The 16,632-nt window shown below is 45.7% G+C and overlaps 1 protein-coding gene across 1 annotated transcript in view; it reads left to right on the top strand.

The window, feature by feature from the left end:
- LOC144667574 (scavenger receptor cysteine-rich domain-containing protein DMBT1-like) overlaps positions 1-16,632 on the top strand; it is a 192,173-nt gene that overhangs the window by 74,923 nt on the left and 100,618 nt on the right. Inside the window, exon 2 of the mRNA XM_078541169.1 lies at positions 13,274-13,588. Within this exon, the coding sequence (XP_078397295.1) occupies positions 13,274-13,588 (315 nt within the window). The remainder of the gene's footprint in view (positions 1-13,273; positions 13,589-16,632) is intronic.

Genomic DNA, 16,632 nt, shown 5'->3' with positions numbered 1-16,632 from the left:
CCTTCTGTTAGTTGTTTAATTGTTCGTCTCCATTCACGGCTTGATGTAACAATGCAGCAGAGCTTTCATCTGATCCGTTGGTTATGGGATCACTTAGCTTTGTCTATCACATGCTGCCTCTGCTGTTTGGCATGCCCGTGGTCCTTTATTTGTAGCTTCACCAGGTCTGTGCCTCATTCTTAGGCGTGCCTGGTGCTGCTCCTGGCATGCTCTCCTGCATGCCTCATTGAACCAGGGCTGGTCCCCTGGCTTGACGGTAGTGCTATTGTGTGGGATACGCTTGGCCGTGAGGTTAGAAATTGTGCTTGAATATAATTCTGCCACTGCTGATGGCCATGGTAGTTTGTTGATGCCCAATTTTGAGCTGCTAGATCTGTTCTGAATCTATCCCATTTAGCACTGTGGTACTACCACAAAACACAATCGTTGGTATATCCTGCGTGAAGCTGGGTCATGGTCTCCACAAGGACTGTGCGATGGTCACTCCTACCAATACTGTCATGGACAAATGCATCTACAACAGGCAGATTGGTGAGGGTGTGGTCAAGTAGTTTTTTCCCTCTTGTTGTTTCTCTCACCATCCACTGCAGGCCCTGCCTGGCAGCTGTTTGCTTCAGAATTTGGCCAGTTTGGTCAATAGTGGTGCTACGAGCCACTCTAGATGATAGACATTGAAGTTCTCCCTCCCAGACGACATTTTGTGCCCTTGCTGCCCTCAGTACTTCCTCCAAGTGGTGTAGAACATGGAGGAACATTGATTCATCAGCAGAGGGAGGGTGGCAGTTGGTACAGCGATATTTAAAATTAATTGGCAGAAGGTTTCCTTGTTGATGTTTTTCCTGATGCCATGAGATTCATTGACTCTGATCCAATGTTGAGGATTCCCAGCAAATGTGGCCTGTAGATCGTTAAACTGTGAGATGGCTGTGTCAGCAACATTTGGCTCCCACTATGGAGAGAGGGCTGGGGACATCTGGCTGGATAATGTGAGGTGTAAGAGGACAGAGTCTGCCCTCGATCAGTACTCTACAAACCACGGGTGGGGAATAACTGCACACGCTAGAAGGATGCAGGAATGATCTGCTCAGGTGAGTGGAGTTACCTGTTCCTTGTGCCTGTTTGTCCTTTCACAATCTATCTCTGTGATGGGAGCTATCCTTGAACTCTGCATGATTCCACCCTGGGGTTAGGAGAGCGTGGGGAAATGTGATTTGTTTGGGATTGACACAGAACTATGAGCAGGGAGTGGGCCATTGGGATTAGTTTCGTAATGATAAAAGGCCAAAGTGAGAGACTGGGGCAATGGTATTTGTTTGTATTGATACAGCACTTTTGGAGAGTGGGGCAGTGGGTTAGGGTTGGGATTAGTACATGCTATATGGAGAGAGTGGGGCAGTGATTCGTTTCGGATTGATACAAGGCTATGGGGAGACAGCAGAGCAGTGGTATTAGCTTGGGACTGAAAGGTTGTCAAGGAAGTGTGGGGCAGTGTTATTAGTTTAGGTGTGTGGGCCAGTTAAGGCCTGCCCAGCGTGACGTCCGCCTTGAAGTGCTGTGTGCTTCCTGTATAGGTGGGGGGGATTCCCTGAGCAGGTCTGTGTGCTTTTTCACACATGTGCATGGAAGAATGCACAGATCTCCCTGAGGCAAAGTGCTGCCTCAGGGAGATCAGTTGAACTTTTAAAAATTTATTAAAGGTAAGAAAAAATTTCCCTGACATGTCCCCTCGTGTGACACTGTCACATGAGTTGGGACACGTCCATCACTTTTATTTAAAAATTTTCGAACATTTTAAATCCCTCATGAAACCTCATCCTGCCCGTGGATGAGGCTTCATGCTTTTTCGGAAGGCCACCTGGGCTCTTCGCCTGCCCGCCAATCTTAAGGTCGGACGGGCAGGTCCATTAATCATTTTCATTACTTTTTTAATGGCCTTAATAGGCTGATGACAGGTCAGTGGGCACGCAGCCGACTCAGCTGTGCACCCGCCAAACTGAAAACCTAAATGACGCAGGGTGACGTCAGGACGCATGCCCGACGTCACCCCGCATCATTTTATGCGTTGGCGAGCCAACCAGAAAATGCTGCCCTTTGTGTTATTTCCTTGCATAATTATATCAGTTCATTTTGTTTCCCAAATATGTCTGTGACATAAGCAAGGAGGCAAATTTGGTTTTGGTCACAGAGAAGATCAATGAATTCTGTTTTGTTGCAGTCCATTGCAAATGCAAACAGCAGGTTCCCTCTGTTCAAAAAGCCTTTGCAGTACCCTTTTGTCTCAACAGCTAGTGAACCTCAGTGTGAAACAATCATGATCAGACCCCGTGCCTTCACACAGCGAATAAAGTGGGTGAGGTTAAATGTAGTTCACAATTAATGTGACCTGTTCCAAAACTGTATCTGGCTCTGTGCTCAGTTGTTTAGTTGTTAATTGTTCCCTGTGAATCATGCAGTAAGTCTAAACAGCAGAGGGAGCAACTCTCTTCACCAAGGCATGCAGGCCTAACTTGTGGCCTGCCATAGATGGAGCACCATGAGCACAAAATCCAACCGTATGATCCCAGTGAATCTTTTTGTCCTCCATGTACCCCTGTAACACACTGAATATCTCCTGTGCAGGTTTGTGGACAGGAAGCGGGTGACAAAACAGAATATCTTCAAGAATACTGTTCTCCCATATGTAGCCCATAAAAGCCAATGTGGGTGCATCACACCCCTCAGTGCTCCCATCAATTTGAAGAGCAAAAGCAAGTGTGCATTTCAGGAGCTCCAGCAGCATGGATTCCTGATCTGCTGTAATTGCCTGAATTCGTTGTTTCATGGTGTTGTTTGAGAAGGCACAGCTGCAAGTTTACTTGCCTCTGCCTCCACAAACATTTTAACAATTTGATTGAGGGTAAAATCAAAGTTCCTGCAATCGTGTGAGGCTTCTTTGCCCATGCAATCTGATAGCTCACCTCCAAAGATGCTCAGTAGCCTGCTCTCACTTTCTCCCCATATCCTTTGATTCCTTTCGCCCCAAGAGCTATACCTAACTCCTTCTTGAAAACATACAATGTTTTGGCCTCAACTACTTTCTGTGGTAGCAAATTCCGCAGGCTCACTACTCTCTGGGTGAAGATATTTCTCCTCATCTCAGCTCTAAATGGCCTACCCTGTATCCTCAGATTGTGACCCCTGGTTCTGGACTCCCCCATCATCGGGAACATCCTTCCCATCTACCCTGTCTAGCCCTGTTAGAGTTTTATAGGTTTCTATGAGACCTCGCCTCATTCTTCAGAACTCCAGCGAATATAATCCTAACTGACACAATCTCTCCTCATATGTCAGTCCCGCCATCCCAGGAATCAGTCCGTAAACCTTCGGTGCACTCCCTCTATAGTAAGAACATCCTTCCTCAGATAAGGAGCCCAAAACTGCACAAAATATTCCAGGTGTAGTCTCACCAAGGCCCTGTACAATTACAGCAAGACATCCCTGCTCCTGTACTCAAATCCTCTGGCTATGAAGGTCAACATATCATTTGCCTTCTTTACTGCCTGCTGCACCTGAATGCTTACCTTCAGCGACTGGTGTATGAGGACACCCAGGTCTCGTTGCACATCCCCCTCTCTCAATTTATAGCCATTCATATAATAATCTGCCTTCCTGTTTTTGCTACAAAAGTGGATAACCTCACATTTATCCACATTATACTCCATCTGCCATGCATTTGGACACTCATTCTGCTTGTCCAAATCACCCTGAAGCATCTCTGCATCCTCCTCACAGCTCACCCTCCCACCCAGCTTTGTGTCATCTGAACATTTGGAGATATTACATTTAGTTCCCTCATCTAAATCATTATTATATATTGTGAATAGCTGGGGTCCCAGCACCTATCTCTGCGGTACCCCACTAGTCACTGCCTGCCATTTGGAAAAAGACCCGTTTATTCCTACTCTTTGTTTCCTGTCTGCCAACCAGTTTTCTATCCATCTCAATACACTACCCCCAATCCCATGTGCTTTAATTTTACACGCTAATCTCTTATGTGGGACTTTGTTGAAAGCCTTCTGAAAGTCCAAATAAACCACATTCACTGGCTCCCCCTCAACAACTCTACTAGTTACATTCTCGAAAAATTTCAGTAGATTTATCAAGCATGATTTCCCTTTCGTAAATCCATGCTGACTCTGTCCGATTCTGCCACTGTTTTCCAAGTACTCAGCTATTAAATCTTTTATAATGGACTCTAGAATTTTCCCCACTACCGACGTCAGGCTGACTGGTCTATAATTCCTTGTTTTCTCTCTACCTCCCTTTTTAAACAGTGGGGTTACATTAGCTACCCTCCAATCTGCAGGAACTGTTCCAGAGTCTATAGAATCTCGGAAGATGGCCACCAATGCATCCACTATTTCTAGGGCCACTTCCTTAAGTACTCTGCGATGTAGATAATCAGGCCCTGGGGATTTATCGGTCTTCAATCCCATCAATTTCCCCAACACCATTTCCCTACTAATACTGATTTCTTTCAGTTCCTCCGTCTCACTAAACCCTGTGTTCTTCAACATTTCTGGGATGTTATTTGTGTCCTCCTTTGTGAAGACAGAATCAAAGTATGTATTTAGTAGGTCAGCCATTTCTTTGTTCTCCATTATAAATTCCCCTGTTTCAGACTATAAGGGACCTACATTTGTCTTCACCAATCTTTTTCTCTTCACATAACTATAGAAACTTTTACGGTCAGTTTTTGTGTTCCCCGCAAGCTTACTCTCGTACTCTATTTTCCCCTTCTTAATCAATCCCTTGGCCCTCCTTTGCTGAATTCTAAAGTGCTCCCAATCCTCTGGTCTGTTGTTTTTTTCTGGCCAATTTGTATGCCTCTTCCTTGGATCTAATACTATCTCTAATTTCCCTTGTAAGCCATGGTTTGGCCATGTTTCCTATTTTACTTTTGCGCCAGACAGGAATAAACAATTGTTGCAGTTCATCCATGTGCTCTTTGAATGTTTGCCGTTGCCTATCCACCTTCATCCCTTTAAGTAATGTTTCCCAATCCATCATAGCCAACTCGCATCTCATACCATTGTAGTTTCCTTTATTAAGGTTCAGGACCCTAGTCTCAGAATCAACTATATCCCTCTCCATGATGTAAAATTCTATCATATTATGGTCACTGTCCACTAAAGGTCCCCATACAACAAGGTTATTAATTAACCCCTTCTCATTGCACAGTATCAAATCTAGGATAGCCTGTTCCCTGCTCCAACAACTCATCGACACCGACACCCATCTAGGACCCTCCACCCCTGCCTGTCCCTCCGTCCCCACCCCATCTTCCAATCACAGCCCCGGCTGTGTATTCATTATACCCCCTGACCTTCCCCTCTCCGATCCTGAACATTCAGTGCTCAGCAAAGGACTTAGTTTCATACCCTTACGCCCTCATCTCATTGAATTTCGGGCTCGGCACGATGCTGAACTCTTCTTCCGCTGTCTTCGTCTCCGTGCTCATTTCTTTGGGCAGGAGTCCTCTCCCTGTTCAACGGATCCTTTTACCCACCTCCAATATTCTCCCTCCACCTGGACCCATCCCTCTGGATTCTTACCTTCTCTTGATCTTTTTATTGAGAACTGTCGGCGTGACATTAGTCTCAATTTCTCTGCTCCTCTCACCCATTCTAATCTGTCTCTCTCTGAACTTACTGCACTCCATTCTCTCAGGTCCAACCCCAACATTGTCATCAAACCCGCTGACAAGGGTGGTGCTGTTGTTGTCTGGCGCACTGACCTCTACCTCACGGAGGCTGAGCGTCAACTCGCAGACACTTCCTCCTACCTCTCCCTGGACCATGACCCCACCACTGAACATCAAGCCATTGTTTCCAGGACTGTCACTGACCTCACCTCCTCTGGAGATCTTCCTCCCACAGCTTCCAACCTGATAGTCACCCAACCTCAGACGGCCCGCTTCTACCTCCTACCCAAAATCCACAAACAGAACTGTCCTGGCAGACTGATCGTGTCAGCCTGTTCCTGCCCCACGGAACTCATTTCTCATTATCTTGACTCCCTTCTCTCTCCCCTTGTCCAGTCCCTTCCCACCTACATACGTGATTCCTCTGACACCTTACGTCACATCAACAATTTCCAGTTCCCTGGCCCCAACCGCTTCCTCTTCACCATGGATGTCCAATCCCGCTACACCTCCATCCCCCACCAGGATGGTCTGAGGGCCCTTAGCTTCTTCCTTGAACAGAGGCCCGAACAATCCCCATCCACCACTACTCTCCTCCGTCTGGCTGAACTTGTTCTCACACTGAACAATTTCTCCTTTAACTCCTCTCACTTCCTCCAAATAAAAGGTGTGGCTATGGGTACCCGCATGGGCCCCAGCTATGCCTGTCTCTTTATGGGGTATGTGGAACATTCCTTGTTCCAGTCCTACTCCGGCCCCCTCCCACAGCTCTTTCTCCGGTACATCGATGATTACTTCGGTGCTGCTTCATGCTCTCGTCGGGACCTGGAAAAATTTATTAATTTTGCTTCCAATCTCCACCCCTCCATCATTCTCACATGGTCCATCTCTGACACTTCCCTTCCCTTCCTTGACCTCTGTCTCAATGTCTGGTGATAGACTGTCCACCAATATTCATTACAAGCTTACCGACTCCCACAGCTACCTTGACTACAGCTCCTCACATCCCGCTTCCTGTAAGGACTCCATCCCATTCTCTCAGTTCCTTCGCCTCCGTCGCATCTGTTCTGATGATGCTACCTTCAAAAACAGTTCCTCTGACATGTCCTCCTTCTTCCTTAACCGAGGTTTTCCACCCACAGTCGTTGACAGGGCCCTCAACCATGTCCGGCCCATCTCCTGTGCATCCACCCTCACGCCTTCTCCTCCCTCCGAGAAACATGATAGGGTCCCCCTTGTCCTCACTTATCACCCCACCAGCCTCCGCATTCAAAGGATCATCCTCCGCCATTTCCGCCAACTCCAGCATGATGCCACCACCAAACACATCTTCCCTTCACCCTCCCTGGCGGCATTCCGTAGGGATCGTTCCCTCCGTGACACCCTGGTCCACTCCTCCATCACCCCCTACTCCTCAACCCACACCTATGGCACCTCCCCATGCCCACGCAGAAGATGCAACACCTGCCCCTTCACTTCCTCTCTCCTCACCGTCCAAGGGCCCAAACACTCCTTTCAAGTGAAGCAGCATTTCACTTGCATTTCCCCTAACTTAGTCTACTGCATTCGTTGCTCCCAATGCGTTCTCCTCTACATTGGAGAGACCAAACGTAAACTGGGCGACCGCTTTGCAGAACACCTGCGGTCTGTCCGCAAGAAAGACCCAAACCTCCCTGTCGCTTGCCATTTTAACACTCCACCCTGCTCTCTTGCCCACATGCCTGTCCTTGGCTTGCTGCATTGTTCCAGTGAAACCCAGTGCAAACTGGAGGAACAGCACCTCATCTTCCGACTAGGCACTTTACAGCCTTCTGGACTGAATATTGAATTCAACAACTTTAGATCTTGAACTCCCTCGTCCATCCCCACCCCCTTTCCGTTTCTTCCCCCTCCCTTTTGTTTTTTTCAATAATTTATATAGATTTTTCTTTTCCCACCTATTTCCATTATTTTTAAATCTATACCTGTAATGCCCTGTCAGTCTTTCCACCCCACCCCCACTAGAGCTGTACCTTGAGTGTCCTGCCATCTATTCTTAATTAGCACATTCTCTTAGATAATATCACCACCTTTAACACCTCTTTGTTCCTTTTGTCTGTGACATCTTTTGATTATCTGCTCCTATCACTGCTTGCTTGTCCCTACAACCACCGCCCCCCTCACCTTAAACCAGCTTATATTTCACCCCTCTCCTAATTTTACTCAGTTCTGTTGAAGGGTCATGAGGACTCGAAACGTCAACTCTTTTCTTCTCTGCCGATGCTGCCAGACCTGCTGAGTTTTTCCAGGTAATTCTGTTTTTGTTCTGTTCCCTAATTTGTTCCTCGACGTATTGTTCTAGAAAACCATCTCGTACACACTCCAGGAATTCATCTGTCACAGTATTATTGCTAATTTGGTTTGCCCAGTCCAAATGTAGATTAAAGTCACCCATGATTACTGTAGCACCCGTGTTACATGCATCTCTAATTTCCTGTTTAATTCTAGCCCCACCTTACTGCTACTGTTTGGAGGCCAATAGACAACTCCCACTAATGTTTTCCACTGCTTGTTTCTTCTTAGCTCCACCCAGACTGATTCTACACCTAGATTTTCTGATCCACTATCCTCTCTCACTATTGCACTGATTTCATCTTTAACTAACAACACCACGCCACCTCCTGTTCCTTTTTGCCTGTCCTTCCTAAATATCGAGTACCCTTGGATATTCAGTTCCCAGCCCTGGTCACCCTATAGCCATGTCACCGTAGTCTCAATCATATCATACCCATTTACCTCTATTTGTGCTGTTAATTCATCTACCTTATCCCCAAGGGGCCTCACACAACTAGATTGCCAATTATTCCTTTCTCATTACATAATACCCAGTCTAGGACGGCCTGTTCTCTAGTTGGTTCCTCAACATATTGGTCCAGAAAAACCATCCTGTATACACTCCAGGGATTCCTCCTCTACGGTATTGTTACTAATTTGATTTGCCAAATCTATATGCAGATTAAAGTCACCTATAATTACAGATGTTCCTTTATTGAATGCATCTCTAATTTCCTGTTTAATGCCATTCCAACATCACCACTATAGTTTGGGGGTCTATGTACAACCCCCACTAATGTTTTTTTGCCCCTTAGTGTTTCTCAGCTCTACCCATACAGATTCTACATCATCGGAGCTAATATCTTTCCTCACTATTGTGTTAATTTCCTCTTTAACCAGCAATGTAACTCCACCGCCTTTTCCTTTTTGTTTGTCCTTCCTAAATACTGAATCCCCCTGGATGTTCAGTTCCCATCCCTGGTTACCTTGCAGCCATGTCTCCATAATCCCGACAATATTATACCTGTTTACATCTATTTGCACGGTTAATTCATCCACTTTATTGCGAATGCTCCTCATGTTAAGGCACAAAGCCTTAAGGCTTGTCTTTTTAACATTGCTTGTCCCGTTCCCACTGAGGCCCTATTTAATTCTTGCCCTTGATTTCTCTGCCTATCACTTTACTTATTCCCCTTTCTGTCTTTTGTTCTTGTCCTCGATTCCCCCTCCTCTGACTCCTTGCATAGGTTCCCATCCCCCTGCCACTTTAGCTTAAACTCTATCCACCCACTCTAGCAAATATTCCCCCTAGGACATCAGTCCCGGACCTGCCCAGGTGTAACCCGTCCAGTTTGTACTGGTTCCACCTCCCCCAGAACCGGTCCCAATGTCTCAGGAATCTGAAACCCTCCCCCTTACACCATCTCTTCAGCCACGTATTCATCTGATATATCCTGCTATTTCTAATCTGACTAGCATGTGGCAATGGTAGTAGTCCTGAGATTACTACTTTTGAGGCCCTACTTTTCAACTTACTTCTTAACTCCCTATATTCTGCTTTTAGGACCTCATCCTTTTTTTTTACCTATGTCCTTTGTACCAATGTGTACCATGACCACTGGCTGTTCACACTCCCCCTTCAGAATGTCCTGTAGCCGCTCTGAGACATCCTTGACCCTAGCACCAGGGAGGCAACATACCATACCATCCTGGAGTCAACATACCATCCTGGAGTCTCATTTGCGGCCACAGAAATGCCTATCTATTCCCCTTACAGTTGAATCCCCTATAACTATTGCATTCCCACACTTTTTACTCCTCCCCTGTGCAGCAGAGCCAACCATGGTGCAATGAATTTGGCTGTTGCTGCTTTCCTCTGAGAGACCATTCCCCCCAACAGTATCTTAAGCAGTATATCTGTTTTGCAGGGGAATAGCCACAGGAGATTCCTGCACTGCCTGCCTAGTCCTCCTGCTCTGCCTGGTGGTCACCCATTCCCTTCCTGCCTGTGGACTCTTAGCCTGTGGTGTGACCACCTCTCTATACGTGCTATCCACAATACTCTCCGCCTCGCGGATGCTCCACAGTGTCCCCAACCACCGCTCCAGCTCCAAAACCCAGGCTTCCAGGAGCTGCAGCTGGAGACACTTCCCGCACACATGCTGGCCCCGGGTACTGGAAATTTCCTCGGCTTCCCACATAGAGCAGGAGGACAAACCATGGCTTTGAGCTCTCCTGCCATGACTCACCCCTTTAAATTAAATTAAATTAAACCTTTTGGAAGATACTTAATATCAAATAATATCAACTACTCTAGGGCCCTTCTTCCCTGCTCCTCATTGTTGTAGAATATAGCCCTTACAAATGATGAACCACAAAATAAAACCTTAAAAACTATAAGTGATGAAAGTAGTAAATACTTACCCGACCGTACTCACAGCATTCAAAGGATCACCTCGTTCCCTCCTCACTGAAATCCCTCAGTGACCTCTATTTTCCCAGCTCCTTTTCAATTCCCGGCTCCTCTCGCGCTTCTCTTCAACTCCCGACTCCTCTCGCACTCCTTTTCAACTTCTGGCTCCTCTCGTGCTCCTTTTCAACTCCCGATTCCTCTCGCGCTTCTCTTCAACTCCCGACTCCTCTCGCACTCCTATTCAACTCCTGACTCCTCTCCCGCTCCTTTTCAACTCCCGACTCCTCTTGCGCTGCTCTTCAATTCCCAACTCCGGACATGAAACTTAGTAGGAATGTGAGTGGTGAGGAGGATACTAAGAGTCTTCAAGGCGATTTAGACAGGTTGAGTGAGTAGGCAAATACATGGCCAATGCAGTATAATGTAGATAAGCATGAAGTTATCTACTTCGGTAGGAAAAGCAGAATGACAGAGTATTATTTAAATAGTGATAGATAGGGAAATGTCGATATACAGAGGGAACTGGCTGTTCTTGTACATAAATCACTGAAAGCAAGCTTGCAGGTGCAGCAAGCTGTTAAGAAGGCAAGTGGTATTTTGGACTTCAATGTGAGGGGACTTGAGTATAGGAGCGAGGATATCTTACTGCAGTTGTACAGGGCCTTGGTGAGACCACACCTGCAATATTGTGTTCAGTTTTGGTCTCCTTACCTAAGAAGGGATATACTTGCAAAAGAGGGAGTGCAGTGAAGGTTCATTAGACCTATCCCTGCAATGGCAGGATTGTCGTATGATGAGAGAATGGGTTGATGAGGCCTGTATTCACTGGAGTTCAGAAGAATGAGAAAGATTTCATTGAAACTTATAAATTGCTGACAGGGCTGGACAGACTGGATGCAGAGATGATATTTCCTCTGGCTGGGGTGTCTAGAACAAGGGGTCACAGTCTCAGGATATGGGGTAGGCCATTTAGGACTGTGATGAGGAGAAAGTTACTCACTCAGAGGGTGGTGAACCTGTGGAATTCCCTACTACAGAAGGCTGCGGAGGCCAAATCAGTGAATATATTTAAGAAGGAAATAGATAGATTTCTAGACTCTAAAGGCATCAAGGGGTATGGGGAGAGAGCTAGCGTATGGCACTGAGATAAAGGATCAGCCATGATCATATTGAATTGCAGAGCAAGCTCCAATGACCGAATGCCCTATCCCTGCTCCTAGTTTCTATGTTTCTATCTATGTTTCTATGCTGGAGGTAAAGCCCTGCATAAAAATTTGTCCATTGTGTTCGATGCAAGTTGCTGGTCTTGCAAAAAAACTAGTTCATGTTTTATATGTTTTAGAACATAACTTTTAGTTTTAGGAATGAAAGTTCTAACTAGAAAATGGGGCATTTGATTGAGAAACTGATAAGCCTGAAGTAAATGCAACTCAAACAAGCTTGGAGTTTATTACACTTAAAAGGCTGGGGCCATCAATGGTCAGAAAGGTAAGATCATAAGCAGCAGGGATCTTGGTTTTAGTTTTGTAATGATGTCAGTAAGTCTCAGGAGCTTTGTCCTGTCTTTGCTAGCAATATGAGTTATTCATATGTTTTGCCAGAATCAAGGAAAGCTTTGGAATTAAAAAGTAATTAATTTGAATTTCTATCTGGGACCAGGCTGTGTGTGTCACGTTGCTATAGAAATAATGACTTAGGGTGGAGCTTTGGTTCAAAGGTTCTTTTGGTTAATTTATGTGTGTGTGTTTGCTGATAGAAGCAGGCAGTTCAGTTTAGTTTCTTCACGGAAAGGCAGCTGGAAGATTTGCTCCAGCTTGTAGCTAGTTGAAGAATTATACAGTGGCGCTCACAGAGCCTTGTGGCAGAAAGCAGCTAGTAGAGTTACTTTAGAAAGCTTTGGGAAGACAGTTGAATACCTGCCAGCAACTCGAATAAGGATCTAAAGCACCCACAGTCATGAGGTCGGTAAAGGAAAAGGTGGAGGGCTGTGTAGCCAAAAAGTTCATGGATGGACCCCCCCATAGAATCTTACATGGGAGGGATTGTTGGAATACTAAGGAAAATTAAAGTAAATTAGGGAGGGCTATAGCATACCTTTTGGTTGGCCCTAAGGGAACAAAATGAACCTTCAAGATTTTGTACGGTAAAGGAACATTTCCGGCTAGGTAAAAAATCAAACTGAGTTTATAAGCTTTAATGTTAAGTGTGTTTACTTTGTTTAAGTCTTTTTGATGTACAATAAAGTTTGTTTTGTTTAAAAACATGAAAACTTTTGGTGTAGTTCTGTTCGGTTAATTGCTGCATGTTTGAATTTCTTCTTTAAATGTTAATGGTCCCTAACGGGATCGTCACACTTGTAATTATCAAAATGACTCTCAGCCTATTCAGCTCCAGATTAAAGAAACACCATGCCAGTGAGGAGTTCTGGAACTTTCTGCATAGGGGCACCTCACTGTCCCCACCCTCTCCCCAACCCTACAATTGCAGCATGACTTCCTCCCCCACTCACTGACCAATCCAATTTGGATTTCCGTTGTTCGATGTGACTCTGCCATGCGTCAGCTCACTTGGAGTTACTCTCCCATCCCTCCCAGCAAACCAGGGGCCAGAGAAGAATAATTCGGCTTGCTCATGGCAGGTGCTGATACTGCCTATTCAAAATTCTTTCCCTCCCCTCCCCTCTTCTCGCTTGCCCTGCGACCCCACCAGGGTCATGAGCCATAGTTTGGGAACCCCTGGACTTGAGGCTGTGACCTCCTGACCCAGAGTTGAGAGTGCGGGTGTTAAGCCATGGATGACACCTAGATGATGATTGGAATTGGAGAGTGGAAGATGATGAGCCTTTTGTGTTTGTTCTCTTCCAGGAGCAGGATTGGTGAGACTGGAAGATGGAGCCAATAACTGTAATGGGAGAGTGGAGATTTTTCACAACTCTACTTGGGGGACGGTTTGCAGTGATTACTGGGACCTATACGATGCACAGGTGGTGTGTCAGCAGCTCAACTGTGGGAGTGCAATCCAGGCGACCACTGGAGCATCCTTTGGACGAGGCATTGGCCCAATCTGGTTAGATGATGTGCTCTGTGACGGGAGTGAGTCAAGTCTCGATCAATGTGTTGCGAGACCCTGGGGCCAGAATAACTGTCGGCACAGCGAGGATGCTGGAGTTCAATGTTCAGGTAACAGTGCGCTAACCTGTTGAGAATTAGTATTGTCAGATCTCCCAGTCAGACAGCATTGGGTGAGGGAAAGACTCCAGGTCTGTGTAGAGTTGGTCGATTTTGTCCATTGTGGTACTGAGCCTGGCATGCACACAGAACAGGAAAGGCTCAGATTCCATCCCCAGCCAGTGCTGTTACCTAATCCCAGCCAGGATGGGCAGTAAGGGCCCTAGCGTTGGACATCAGGGACCCCTCATGCAGAGAAAGAGGGCAAATTAACCAGGTATCCTGCTCCTGATGACTGTCTTGTGACTCTTAGGTTGGAGAGAGCGGAATCAGCCAGAGTTGCTGTTGCGATAATGCTTTAACATACTCCTGAATATGGAAATAGTTAAGTATATATCATCACAGGAAGTGATGCAAGCTAACATGATGCTGTTTTTGGAGCAGGTCTGCAAGTAGCACGTGTATAGAATGACTCTTGTGAATCTTCTTATTCTTAAATAAAGAACCCTTCATTTAGTTTACTAATCATTATTACATTGTTTGGTACATTGTGTTAAGAGCAGTAATATAACTTGGTAGCAGTGATGTAGATGTACATAATGTGTTAGCAGTGGTGTTCGAAATAGTGACAGCAATTGTAAGTGTGGCATTGTGGATAATGGGAGAGGCGAGAAAGGCCTGGGACAACACTGAAAATGGCCGGAAGGAGCAGCAGCAGCAAGATTTAGGATCGGATTCAAAAGTCACCCTTGAGAATCGGAACACTAAGAGAGTAACTAAAAGGGGAATTTTAGTGGAATGGTAGTTGACAAGAAAAATAGTGCTCTGGTGGAATCGGACTCTAAAATGTCGATCCAAATCAGGGCTGCAAGACTGCAAACCCATTATGCATCATGAGTTTTCGCACCAAAAAGATCTTGGTGGGTGGAATTTCCCCACACAGATGCTGAAAAGCCCGCTTTGCAGACACAGAGCTCAAGGAATGGCAGAAGTCGACAGATGCAGTAGACCTGCATTATTTTCCTTGAAGAGAAGTCGTTAAAAGAAAAGAATTTTAAAGGGAAAACCCTTGGAAAGCGAATTCTTAGGAGCAAGAAATTTTGAAGCCATGATAACAAAATATCGTACTATGAATTGGAAGGTTGAGAATGCCCTTTATGAATTCCAACTAATTCAACAGCATATGGAGTTTTTGTTTAGAATTTGCAGAATCCAACAAGCAAGTTGTAAAAATAAAGCTATCGATTGGCAATGAAGGTCTCCATTGCATCAACACTCTGGACTGTCAAAAGCAGACCTGAAAGACCCATCTAAACTCTGGACAATGCTGGAAGATCAGCTAAGAGTCAAGGTCAACTTTAGAATCCATCAACTCAAATTGGCTTTTAGGCAATGGCTCAAAGAAACTATTGACCAGTTTGATGGCAGGTTTTGAGGCAAAGGCAAAGATTATGATTTCTCAGGCACAGAATTCTCTGAGAGGATCATAATGTTGAATCTTCCGGTCCTGCCAGCATCAGGAAGCTTGGCAGCCTTGGCGAACTTAATTTGGCATGAGGCCAGAAATCAGTTTCCTGACAGCGGGATGAACTGTAGGAATTCTGTTCTCTGGACTTTAAAGAAATTAGAACGTTCATTTTTATGACTGTATGCAAGTGACATGCACCTGGCATCCATGGCTCCTTCTATGATTAATGGTGAGTTACCGCTGTATTGCTCTCTTTGGGGAGCACCTATAAATTCCAGCCCATTCTTCAGACTGGGTAGTAGCAGTGCAGGATGACCAAAGTAGGGAGGAAAGGAGGCAAGCTTAATGAGGAAGGGTGGAGCGTGGGGTGGCGAAAGGTGGAAGGGATAGTGTAGACTGCCTGGGGAGGGATAGTGCAGACTGTCCGGGGAGGGATAGTGCCAGACATCTGGGACACGAGAGGCAGGCTGTTCAAGCGGGCATTGGTCATGCCAGGGGTAGACCAATGCTAGTTACAGGCCTTCCCATTGGCTGAATTGATCAGGATGGAGGGGATGTTTCAAACAATGTGATGACTACATGGGTCACTACAATGTGTTCACAAAGCACCTCAGGGATTCCCAATGATGTCTGAAGGCAACCATGCCATTTTGCTAGGTGGTGCAACTGAGGAGGAACTGGCACAGGCTGGCCCAGGGCCAAGGACAGCAACAGCCAGAGCAGCATGATGCACGGGATCATTTCAGCAACTAGCAGCATGATGAGAATACAACAAGCGTAAACATGGTGCGATTAGACATCTATTTACCATTGTGATTGATATTTACAGTGATTATACACCTCTGCCAGCTTTGTGCCCTTAATGGTTCTTTATCTTGTTATGATCCCCAGCTGAGGTTACCACTGGACAAACCTGATCCCAGGGTGGAACTCAGCTATATGGATCCTAACTCTTATTTGTTTGTTTAGATATGTGGACAGGGGCTCCTGAACAGAGTCACCAGTGTCAACTAATGTACTTTTAAGAAAAACATAAAACATTTATTAAACAAGAAAAGATGAACTATATGACAATACTCCTTCATCCACTTTTACAGATATATGCAGATTTGTAGGGATAACACAAGTTACAAAAGCTATCTTATACTCTAATGTTCACAGTAAGTACAGTCCATGTAAGCCAATTAGCAACCCGTGGTCAGACACACCACACTCTGAAACCAAGTGACAGGTGTCACCCCAGACAGATGCTATGGATCTCTCCTCAACTCCCTGCAGACACTTGTCACACCATGAGCCAACCAGTCTCACTGAACTCCGTCTTTCACACGAGGGTTTCCAATCTCCACTCTCCAAGAACTCGCTTTGGAATCTTCTCCCAAACTGACGCTTTCTCTCAGATGCTTTCTATAAGGGTTCACCTCCAGGGTTTCAAACTCTCCTTCCGATGTTCCTCTCTCCTGGGTCAGCACATGCATTCAAGCTGTCTTCCACGCACTCTCTTTCACTGACTTTGCTGTCAATAGTACACTGCTGCTTCACATGCCCATAGCAAGGAGTTACAGACCTTCAGTTGCCTCTTTGGACC

Source organism: Cetorhinus maximus, chromosome 1 (genome assembly GCF_964194155.1).
Source record: "Cetorhinus maximus chromosome 1, sCetMax3.hap1.1, whole genome shotgun sequence".
In the NCBI taxonomy this organism is placed as follows: Eukaryota; Metazoa; Chordata; class Chondrichthyes; order Lamniformes; family Cetorhinidae; genus Cetorhinus; species Cetorhinus maximus.
The sequence above is the reverse complement of the archived record's forward strand: the minus strand, read 5'-3'. Positions and strand labels throughout refer to the sequence as shown.